At 43.6% G+C, this 12,187-nt stretch overlaps 1 protein-coding gene across 1 annotated transcript in view; it reads left to right on the top strand.

Moving 5' to 3' along the window:
* The window catches only part of HYDIN (HYDIN axonemal central pair apparatus protein), a 226,597-nt gene that overhangs the window by 149,326 nt on the left and 65,084 nt on the right, over positions 1-12,187 (top strand). Inside the window, exons 50-55 of the mRNA XM_067470916.1 lie at positions 3,753-3,912; positions 4,010-4,182; positions 7,738-7,936; positions 9,216-9,315; positions 10,064-10,163; positions 10,432-10,600. Coding sequence (XP_067327017.1) covers positions 3,753-3,912; positions 4,010-4,182; positions 7,738-7,936; positions 9,216-9,315; positions 10,064-10,163; positions 10,432-10,600 — 901 coding nt within the window. The remainder of the gene's footprint in view (positions 1-3,752; positions 3,913-4,009; positions 4,183-7,737; positions 7,937-9,215; positions 9,316-10,063; positions 10,164-10,431; positions 10,601-12,187) is intronic.

Here is a 12,187-nt window from a genome sequence, read left to right as displayed (position 1 = left end):
CTGAGGTAAAACGACGGTGCTATCAATGTGGAGAATGGAATCATTTAAAATATCAATGTCCCTTGTTAAGGAAAGAGAAAACAACCCTCTTTATAAATAAAATGAAAGAAACACCAAGGGCAGAAGCAGATACTGTTTCAAAGGAGAGTTCAAGCTCAGAGCCTCAAGAGAAACAATGTCTGTTTATCCTGTCAGGCAGCCCATCTAAGGACTACTTAGAAACCATTTCTATTGATCACAAAGACAGGAAAGGACTCAGAGATACAGGTTCCGAAATATGCATAGTACATCCCGAAATAATACCTCAGAGATTTCAGCAGCCAACCTCTGAAGTAAGATTAAAAGGCTTAGGTCCTGCGATTCCGACAGCGGTCGTGACTTTGCCAATACAATATGAAGGATGGAAGGGTGTGTGGGATTTTGCAGTCAGTCCTAACATACCATACCAATGTTTAATTGGAAATGATTTGGCTGAGGAGATTAAATACTGTAAGATGGCGTGTGGGGAGAAAAAATGTATCAACAAAAGCCCTGAACAGAAAGCCCTGTGTTTTGCCATCCGACAAGATGGGGATGAGAGTCCAGAAACCAGCGCTACAGTGGCTGAGCTTGTTAAGAAGACGGGAGGGGTTGAGGAGATTCGACAGGAACAAAGAGCAGAAGAACAACCCTATAGATTTATTGCTGAAGATGGTGTTCCAAATATAAAGTCAGAAGTGTACAGCCAGAAGAGACCATGCAAACGAGGAACAAGCCCTGCAGCAGAGCCGATTCCAGTGGCTGATTATTTGAGAGCCAGTGAAGAGAGTATAGAAACAATAGGTCTGGAAAGACAAGTGATAAACTCTGAGGAGAAAGAGGAATCCTTGACCTTAAAAGATGTATTTCCTTCAGCGCCACATAAAGAAATTACCTCAGCCGAACTTTTTGACAAAGACAATAAAATAAAAGTAAAAGAGAAAGCTAAAGGAAAACAAACTCTGGATGTGACAGTAGAAGCTGATGCGAGTTCAGAATATCCAGGGGTCTTCTGTGAAACAAAGATCCATACATCTGAAGAGAAAGTAAACAGAAAAAGAAGATTTGGCCATGTGTCGGAAGAGAGATCTCCTTTATCCTTGAACGGAGAGGAAAGAGAGAATAAAAGCCAAGCTGATAGACTGACAAGAAAACTAATATACACAGACTATATTGGTGATGATAAAAAGAAAAAGCTGCAATTTCTAGCTTTGGAAGTTTGTCCAGATAGCAGTGATGAGCTTGCCATGAAGAAGGACAATATTCGTGTTCGTTCTTCCAAGGACAGTGAGTTCTCTTCAGTGCCAAGAAAAGATGCTCGAGGAATTCCAGATTATTCACTACAACCTGATGCTTCATGGAAGCAAGCCATTGTTCAAGCCCTGAAAATCGATGGAAACAGAACTGTTCCTGATAATTGGAAGGTCAGACAAAAGAAGAAACCTAAAAAGAAGAAACGAAGAAGTGGAAAAAAAGAAGCTAAAAGATCATCATAAAGAGACATTGCTGTGGACAGTTGGTCCAGTACAACCGAGGCTGTGTTTGAACCATGGGACATTGGACACTAAGACATCTATGTCAATGATCAAATGTGAGAGTTTAACTATTGTGTGGGCTATTAACAAAGTGGGACCATATGTATGGAAAAAAGTTGTGGTATGGTATATAGATAAATGTCTTATAAATTGACCAGACTAGGTAGAAAGTCAATTATATATGTTAATGAGATAGAAACACATTTGGACAAGGATATTTGATGTTGATATGGAGAATTGGATAGAGGATGATCACAGGTAGATCCAAATTATATAAAGGTAATGTATGTGTAATATAGTATAAAATAGTATAGTATAATATTTAAACAAAATGGGTATACTGTTTTATTATAGACTTATAAAATATATGATGTTATTACAGTGGTGAACTGTATATGTTTCATACCATAGATATAAGATATAATCCCATTATAATAAAGTGTGGTAGGTATATATGTTTTACAATAGGCAATAGATATTTACGAATATATGTATAAGTATAAAAATGTGAGACTTTGATACCACATCCATAGATGATACTAGAATTTCATAGGTTAAAGGTTTGTATGTATGGTAATTGAAATATACTTAACCATAATATGTTTCCCTTTCAGAATTGATATATATGTATTTATTGTTGGATAATATGTGGAATTATTTTTTTGCCATTCTGGGACTGGGAATGGTCCAAAAAAATAATATTTCTGGGGGGGAAGGTGTAGAGATGTGTTCATTATAAAGTGTTATTTATAATGTGTTTAAACTGTATTTATAATGTTTATTATAGAGTGTTTAATGTACTGTGTTTAAACTGCATTTATGTATTACATTTATTGCCATGGCCTAGCTGTGAGGGATAGGTTGCCATGGTGACAAGACAAAGCCTCAGAGGAGGTGGGCGGAGCTAAAGGAGTAAAAAGTTTGAAAGTGGCAGTTAAGCTCCAGTCCGGTGGAGGAGACCCGGAGAAGAGCAGGGCCAGTTAAGGGCTCTGGGAAAGGACTCTGGGGGAAAGTAGTTTAGTCCGGTGGAAGAGACCCGGGGAAGAGGAGAGCCAGTTAGGGCTCTGTTGTGAAGCTGTGAGAATTCAGTAGTTCCTAGAATTTGTGAATATTTCTTCAGCAAGAGAGCTGAAGGTGTTACCTTGTTAGATTGCTTAGGTTAAAGGAATCTAACAGAGGGGGGTTTTCAGGATTGCCAGTAAGGAAAGACTGGTGATCAGTGGTTTGTTCCGAGTATAGGGCAAACCGTGTGGATATTCACAATAGGGAACTCTGAGATAGTATAAGCACTTCACTAAAGAAGGAGTTTGTAGATTTGTAACATTCAGAAGCCTGAAAGTATCTCAAACCAGCCATTTTGTAACATCAAGCCTTGTGCCAAGTTCAAATTCTCAAAACTGCAACAATTACGTTCTGTTAACAATAAAACTTGTTCTCTTTGTATTTCAAACCTGCCTCCTCCATTGCTTCTATGCTTGGTGCATTCCACACTACCAAAATCACCTCACAACACAACTAAGGATAAACAGAGACATAAACCAGCGTCTCTAAACATATTGGTGGCAGCTTAATTGATATTTATGAAGATTAAGCTTCATTAAAGAAGATTAATACTTCCTCACATAATTTTTGGTGGCATCTAGTGAGATTAGCGCTGCTTCTTTACATTTTTGTTGACAAGCGGTGGGATTAACGCTTCGTTACAATTGCATTCAAAGCACTCCTGACAGATACCCATCCACCCCCTCTCTCTCCTGCCCCACAGAAAAGAGTGTGTAGGGAAGCTGAGATTTCAAAGAGAGAAGGGGTTTTTTTCAACAAAGAATGCTGAGGAAGGGATGGTGAGTGGGGCCAAATCTCTATAATGTGATGACAAATTAATTCAAAGAATGCAGAATACTACTGAGTTGCATGGATAACATCTCACAGTGTGATAAAAGTAGGGAATTCATCCATTCCATTGCTTCAATGTGATGAAGTGGAAGGTTTTACAATGTTTACAAGGTCTGTGTGTTTTAATTATTCTGGAACTAAGAAATAAAATTATTATTATTATTATTATTATTATTATTATTATTATTATCATGTAGCTTTTGGTCTTACCAGTTCAGCTTCAGAAGAAGTACGATGATTGTAGCGAAGGTTCAGTCTTTCTGTGAACGTTCTGACCCTTGCTTATTCTCCTGCCGCTGCTCCCAGGTACAAGGTGTCTCGATACCCGAACCACTTTGAGAGGATCACCATCCTCAACATCTCCCCTTTGGAGGCCGAGGTGCATTTCTTCTTCCAGTACGACTCCAGGGCCATCACCTACCTGCTGGACCCTTGCTCCCTCACCCTCAAGCCCAACGAGAAGCAGGTAACGGCTCAAGGAAGTGGGTGCTTGCTTTGCCCAGAAGGCCCCTCCAGTGACCCTTCCAACTGACCTCCTCTTGGGCCTCTGCCTTGACCCCCAGCTGCTGACGGTCTGGGCCTATCCCACGGCCAGCGGGATCTTCGAGGACAACATTGTCTGCTGCATCAAGGATAACCCAGAGCCCATCACCTTCCGGATCTCCTGCCAAGGGGTCCGCCCAGAACTGGAGCTGGACCGCCGACAGCTGCATTTCGAAAAGGTGCTCCTCCACAGGTGGGACCGGGCTCTGTGCCCCATTTCTATACTTACTAGGGTTGTGGAATTTTTTTTGTTAGTTGTCCTAAGTCATATCAAATTCATTAAATTTGTACTTACAATGCGGTATCTGACAGGTGGGCGTGGCCTGCACCAAAAACTTGAGAATCTAAACTTACGCAATACTTTTCATTTGCATTTTGTAAACCTCGGAAGCCTCCCAAAGTCGGTTTCATGTTCAGCACAAGGAAGCAAAACAAAGCCAAAAAGGCTGCCTTCCTTTTCCATTAATAAGTCGTATCAAATTCATTAAATTTGTACTTACGATGCAATATCTGACACGTGGGCGCGGCCTGCACCAAAAACTTGAGAATCTAAACTTACCCAATACTTTTTCATTTGCATTTTGTAAACTTCTGAAACCTCCCAAAGTCGGTTTCATGTTCAGCACAAGGAGGCAAAGCAAAGCCAAAAAGGCTGCCTTCCTTTTCCATTAATGTCCTCTCACCATTAGGAGAGGGAAAGCAGAGTTTGCTGGGAAAGAGATGGCGAAAGCAGAGAATTCTGGGAAATGTAGTTTGGGAAGGCGAGGAGCCCTGTGCCAAAGAATGCAAAAGGTCCTGCCCTGAACTACATTTCCCAGAATGCTGCTCAGCATTGTACAGAAAATTCAAGGAGATAATAGCTCTTGTAGTTTTGTTGTTTTTTTTTAATTGTTCAATGTATTGTTGAAGGTTTTCATGGCTGGAATCACTGGGTTGTTGTAGGTTTTTTCGGACTATATGGCCATGTTCTAGAGGCACTCTCTCCTGACATTTCGCCTGCATCTATAGCAAGCATCCTCAGAGGTAGTGAGGTCTGTTGGAATTAGGAATATGAGTTTATATATCTGTGGAAAGAACAGGGTGGGACAAAGGACTCTTGTCTGCTGGAGCTAGGTGTGAATGTTTCAACTGACCCTCCTTGATTAGCATTTGATAGCCTGGCAGTGCCTGGAGCAATCTTTTGTTGAGAGGTGATTAGATGTCCCTGATTGTTTTCCCTCTGCTGTTTTGCTGTTTTAATTTTAGAGTTTTTTAATACTGGTAGCCAGATTTTCAGGCTATCAAATGCTAATCAAGGTGGTCAGTTGAAACATTCACACCTAGCTCCAGCAGACAAGAGTTCTTTGTCCCACCCTGGTCATTATTCCACAGATATATAAACCCCTTTTCCTAGTTCCAACAGACCTCACAACCTCTGAGGATGCTTGCCACAGATGCAGGCAAAACGTCAGGAGAGAATGCCTCTAGAACATGGCCATACAGCCCAAAAAACCTACAACAACCCCAAAAAATTGTTGTTTATAAAAACTTTGAAAATTTCCCAAAAATCAGTGGATGAGTGAAACGCTCTGAAACTTGGTGGGCTCACAGTGGTCAATGTGTTCTGGCATTGTAGCAAGTTTAATGCCAATAGCTGTAAAAAAGAGGGAGAAAGGAGCCCTCCTGGTGTTCCCCCACTTGTGCAATTACTATAATTATCATTACTCTCGTTACACTAACAAAATGTTTACTTTAGAAACACTTTGGAACTGAAACACCAGCGCCCACAGTTTTGTAATGACTTTGGAATATTTCTTTTATTTATCACGCATGCCTAGTTACTTTGTTGGTATTTGCAGCAGGGTGTGTGAGCCTTTCCCTAAAGTGCTGTTGCTTCCTTCACAACAACAACAATAGGTAGGGGGGCCCTCAACTGCTGTTGTGTGGCTGACATTCCACTCACATTCAGAGTCAAGTTGAGGGTTCCCCTCTAGAAGGATCAGGTCTTGGAGGGAACCCACTGTGCTGGTACGTCTGTACCAGGAGCTCCAACTTTATTTTCTTTCTATTATGTGTTTGCATGCATTCCAAGATTTCAGGGATTCTGCAAAAAGGTGGCTTCCTTTGGTTTGCAGTCATAGGGCAAGCCATCTGTCTATCATTGTTAAGTTTGGATCCGCCCCTTCTCCCAGGGAGATGGTGTGACGATGTGTAAATTTTATTCCTTTGGTTATGTGTAATTTAAACAGTAGTTTAGGGATGGTAAGTATGGGAGACTATGTTTGTTGGAGATGGTGGCTTGGCGTTAGCTGAGTTGCCATAGCAACAGGGGTCAGTCAGTAAGCCGGCGAGCTACTGGGAACACTGAGTCTCTGGGTGGAGATTCAGGGAATGTGTCTGTAGCTGGTGTGCTATAGGGAAGACTGAGTCTCTGGGTGGAGATTCAGGGAATGTGTCTGTAGCCAGTGTGCTATAGGGAATTCTGTTAAAACAAGCCTTTTAGCTTATTTGTTATATTAGGGCAGTTGTCCAGAAGGGTTACATCTGCTTAAAGAAACTTCTTGAAGACTCTGCCTGAGATTACTCATGAAACATTACTATTGTAACCATCAAGATTTGTGCCTCTTGTGAAGAAACAGTTAAGCATGTTATACTCCTGTTAAAATAAACTTGTTACTGTTTTCCTCAAGCCTTGCCTGATACAGTTTCTCCTAAGTTGAACAGCCTGCAATAGTAAAGTCAGCCAGAAACAGTAAACGCTACGCTATCAAATGAACAAAGCCTTCTGTAATTAACAGTCCCTTTATAAAATAGCTCCTAGGTTGATATTGATCGTTGCCCGGCTTCCCTCATAGATTAGGTGGCAGTGGGTGTTTTACAACACGCACCTTCACAATTGGTGGCAGCAGTTTAACCACTCCTTCACATTTGGTGGCATTCGGTGGCATTAAAACGGTCTTCTTCACACATGGGAAGGGAAGAGGGGGCCATTTTTAGTTAGTCTTAGTGAGGAAAGCTCAATTAGAGGATGTGGACAAGCTTCACCTACAGAAAAGCTTCATTTCTCAAGACATTCCGGGGGAAATTCCCAAAGCTCTGGCTGGGAGCTTGGAGCCTCTCAGCCTTACAGCATCTGAGGGAAACAGCCCTAAAGTCTTAAAGAAATTCCAGAGGGAAAACAGCTTCACAGACCCAAAGAACTCCAGCTGGAGAATCTACAAGCTTTGTCTGGTAGGTTTACTCGGTACCAAGACGCAGTTTGGAATCAGTAGTAGATCCCACACCAACAAAACGTAGATAACAGACAGCCTGGGAGAGGTTCAAAAAGGGTTTTCCTCTCAAAGTATAAGAACAGTTAATGAAGACAGCTGCCTGTCCCTTGTGGACAAGATTAAGGAAGCCACCAGTTGATTTAAAGCCTTGAAGCCTTGGTTTGACTCATTGAAGATTGGAGAAATATCTGTTTAACTTGTTCAATAATAAAGGACTTTGTTTAACCTTTCAAGCCATCTAAAGACCATTTCTTCAGGAAAATCCTTGAGGGCCTCTTTCGAGGCACCCTGGCTTCCCGCTGGGCACAAGGTGCACGTCCTATTTCCAAAGACAATTATTACAGGCCCAGTGCGGGACAGAACACCCACAAAAAACGTAATTTGGTAGGGAAATTCTCCCTGTATCTGCATCTGGATTGCTGATGAAGGCTAGTTGGGTTGCCCAGTGAAGGCAAAGGGCCTTCAGCCCTGTGAAAGCCCTTCTCTTGTTCCTGCAGGAAGGAGACCAAGTCCCTCTACCTGAAGAACGCCACTCCGCTGCCGGTGGCCTGGCGGATCAGTGGCCTGGAGAACATTGGGGACGACTTCAGCCTCTCGGACGACACCGGCGTCATCGGCCCTTTCTCCGAGTACTGCCTGCTGGTGAACTTCAAGGCCTCCAAGGTCCTCAACATCAAGAAGGCCATCCGCCTGGAGGTGAGGGGCTGCCCGGGGGGCTCTAAGGCCGCCAGATGTGGAGGATTCCCACAGTGGCCAAGCAGGGCTTGGGACGTGTCTCTCTCAGAGACGGGAGAGTGGCTGTATGTCTCCTTTGCCTGGCTTGGGGTGCCAGGACTTGGGCAGGAAGAAGAACGTCTAATGTGTTTCCCTATAAACATCCAGAACTCCCCCCTCCTTCCTTCCTTCCTTCCTTCCTTCCTTCCTTCCTTCCTTCCTTCCCTTCTTCCCTTCCTTCTTTCCCTTCCCTTTTTCTTCTTTTCCATTCTGTTCCATTCTGTTCCATTCTGTTCCATTCTGTTCCATTCTTTTCTTTCCTTCCTTCCTTCCTTCCTTCCTTCCTTCCTTCCTTCCTTCCTTCCTTCCCTTCTTCCCTTTTTCTTCTTTTCCATTCTGTTCCATTCTTTTCCTTCCTTCCTTCCTTCCTTCCTTCCTTCCTTCCTTCCATTTTTCCTTCATTCCTTCCTTCCTTCCTTTCTTCATTCACTCCTTCCTTCCTTCCTTCCTTCCTTCCTTCCTTCCTTCCTTCCTTCCTTCCTTCTTTTCCATTCCCTTCCTTCCTTCCCTTCTTCCCTTTTCCTTCTTTTCCATTCTGTTCTATTCTTTTACTTCCCTCTCTTCTTCCTTCTTTCCTTCCTTCCTTCTTTCCCTTCTTCCCATCCCTTTCCATTCTATTCCATTTTCTTCCTCCCTCTCTTCTCCTTCCCTCCTTCCTTCCTTCTCGTTCAACCTTTCCCTAACTCCCTTTCTTCCTCATATTTCCTTTTCCTTCTTTCTCAATCTTTTCCTCCCTCCCTCCTTTCCTTATTTCTCTTTCTTTCTTTTTCTTCCTTCTCCATCTTTCCTTTCCCTTCCTCCCTTCTCCATCTTTTTCTCTCTTCTCCCTTTCCATCTCTCTCTTCCTCCTTCCCTTTCCTGCCTTTCTTCTCCATATTTTCCTCCCTTCTCCATCTTCCCCCCCCTTCCTTCCTTCTCCATCTTTCCCTCCCTCCCTTCCTCATTCATAGTTCTTCTGTCTCTTCTTTCTTTCCTAGCATCTCAGAATCTCTGCTCCGCCTTCACCTCCATCAATTTCCCTTTTTCTCTATTGGCCAATATGAACTGAAAGTCATAGTTTGACCCCGTGTCATCAGAGAGAGAAGGAGGAATAAGGGAAGGGCCAAATGGAAGGGGCACATTGAGGCCATCGCTCAAAGGGATTTGTAACCTGCCTCCAGCAGATACTCAGATGTTGGGATGGGGCTCGCTGTCATTTCAGGTTTCAGACGCAGAGAACATTCTGGGGATCGTCCAGATTGAGAACATCCAAATTGTTGCTGAGGCCTACGATGTGGCCCTGGACATCAGCTTCCCTAAAGGTGGGTGCAGTGCTTCCCAGCTGAGGGCATTCTTGGCCACTGGCTTACTGGGAGCCAAGCTGTGGGCAGACTTCACAGCAGGCAAGTCTACAAAGATCTAGCCTGCATGAAAGCAAGCATCTCTTCCAGATGTTCAGGGTAAAACAAGACTCTCTGCAGAGCAGTGGTTTTCGACCTGTGGGTCCCCAGGTGTTTTGGTCTACAACTCCCAGAAATCCCAGCCAGTTTATCAGCTGTTCGGATTTCTAGAAGTTGAAGACCAAAACATCTGGGGACATCCCATAGGTTGAGAACCACTGCTGTAGAGTTTTCTGGTTGAATAGGACAAACAGGAGTCCCTTTTATGCATATGGTCATTAGTAAAAGATGAATAATTTTTGGAAGGAAAAATTGGATGGAAAAACAAAGACTATAAAATCACATTTGCCTTCTTGTATTAAGAGTTCATGTTCATCTCATTTGATTCCTATGCTCTGTGCATAGGTGAAGTCAATTACTTTTGATCATTCCACTTAATTCCTTCTTGTTGTAGTTTTTTCTTCTTGTATTATTGGCATATTATGGAGACTATTGTTTCCAGTTCTCTGTTTCCTTCTTCCCTTTGGAATCTTTGCCCCGTGTAACTCAACTTAAAGCCCTTCCAAATGATGACTCACAGTTAAATGACGGATCCCAACCACCTGAGGAGAGGCATTATAAGGAGAGAGTGTCCTTCCTACCAGCCTTCATTCTCTGTGGCCACTTGCAGGTACAAACGGTGGTGTGGAGCTTGGGATTGTCAGAATATCGGACGAAGCGAAGCAGATTCTGTCCCTGAAGAACAAAGGCAAATACGAGATTGGTTTTAGGTAAGAAGTTCTGCCTCCTCTCAAGGTGCGTTCTTTTTGTCTGTTGGCTGAAAGAAGCTACACCAAAGCTCCTTCCATGAGATGTCTTCAGGTCTTCTTGACCACTTCCATGCTGCTCGTATCCCAAGTCCAGATCCACCTATTTACAATGTCTCTCCTTGCTTCATTACGGATGGACATTGGGGTTTGTTTACATAACGTGAACCCAACGAAGAACTTGTTGGATGACTTACGAGAGTTCTTCATTCTCTTTCTGCCCTTTTTGTAGCTTCATGGTGGAAGCCACTGACCACAGCATGCCTAACCTGGGCTCGCTGTTCTCAATCCAGCCCCAGAAAGGGAATCTGAGCCCCACAGACCGACCGACTCAGGTCCAGATTGTGTTCCATGCAAAGAGAGAAGTGAAGATCGATGACAAGCCTGTCCTGCAGTGCCAGGTAAGTCACCTGGGGAGAAAAGGAGGAGCCTTGAGAGGCATTGACTGTGGGGCAAGGATGTGTTGCCTTGCATGACATTCTCTTCTCCCAATTTCTGTGAAAACTGTGCCACTTTCAAAGGGGCAAGGAAGGCTATGATGGAAGGGTAGATGGGACAAGGGTTGGGGAAGTCATAGCCATCCTATGCCTACAACATTTCCTCTGGTCCTTGCAATATTGGGAAGGTCAAATGAGAAGCTCACTTAGGACCCTTGCCTCTCCATCTGTGTTCTTGTTGTGCCCAGAGCAGGAACTTACTTACTTACTTACTTACTTAGGCGATCCCTTGTAGTCCGAGGATGATGGTCCTCCAAGGTCGGTGTTCTGTCAGTGTGTCCATAGGTGACTGTGGAGCCCTCTTCTTGACCTGCATCTTCTCCTGCAGTGAGGGCATCGGTTTCCAGACAGAAGACGGTCCCTATCAGGGTTGGCTTGACGTGCATTCCTCTTGGCACGTTTCTCTCTTTCACCTTCCATTCATGCCTCTTCAAATTCTGCAGCACTGCTGGTCACAGCTGACCTCCAGTTGGAGCACTCAAGGGTCAGGGCTTCCCAGTTCTCGGCATATATACCAGAGTTTCTAAAGTTGGCTTTGAGGCCATCTTTAAATCTCTTTTCCTGTCCACCAATGTTCCATTTTCCGTTTGGAGTTCAGAGTAGAGCAACTGCTTTGGGAGACGGTGGTCAAGCATCCGGACCACATGGCCATTCCAGTGGAGTTGATGGCGGAGGACCATCGCTTCAATGCTGGTGGTCTTTGCTTCTTCCAGCACGCTGACGTTTGTCTGCCTGTCTTCCCAAGATATTTGCAGGATTTTCCAGAGGCAGAATTGCTCCAGGAGTTGCATGTGGTGTCTGTAGACAGTCCACGTCTCACAGGCATAGAGCAGGGTTGGGAGGACAATAGCTTTATAAACAAGCCCCTTGGTCTCCCTACGGATGTCCTGGTCCTCAAACACTCTCTGCTTCATTCAGAAAAAGGCTGCACTTGCAGAGCTCAGGCGGTGTTGAATTTCAGTGTCAATGTTGACTTTTGTGGAGAGGTGTGGAGAGCAGGAACACCTCTGTCCTTAAACACCAGTTCAGTATAATCAGCAAGTGGTTTGTTGAAGGATATATGTAAGCAAAGCAGTAAAAATGGTAGAAGCAGTATAGGCCAACACAGTATACTCCAAAAGTAACAGATAGTCCATGAACTTCAAGGTACAAAGGTATAAACACAAGATCCAATTATACAAAATCCCGAAGAACAAGGCAGCATGGAGATCTAATACACAGAACAGGAACCTGGCAAAACTTGAAACATGAAGCTAGAAATCCACTTTGGAAACAAGATGGTCATGAAAATTCGACGTTGACCAGACTGAGCTAAAATCCTTTCCCTGTCTCATATAAAGCCTTTCCTGTCTCATGAAATGAAAGGAAAATATTCCATTTGCCTTTACGACCAGATAAGGATTTCTTTTCTAAGGAACAATGGCTTCAAACTACAAGAGAGGAGATTCCACCAGAACATGAGGAAGAACTTCCTGATTGTGAGAGCCGTTC

Source organism: Anolis sagrei, chromosome 8 (assembly GCF_037176765.1).
Source record: "Anolis sagrei isolate rAnoSag1 chromosome 8, rAnoSag1.mat, whole genome shotgun sequence".
NCBI classification, from domain to species: domain Eukaryota; kingdom Metazoa; phylum Chordata; class Lepidosauria; order Squamata; family Dactyloidae; genus Anolis; species Anolis sagrei.
The sequence above is the reverse complement of the archived record's forward strand: the minus strand, read 5'-3'. Positions and strand labels throughout refer to the sequence as shown.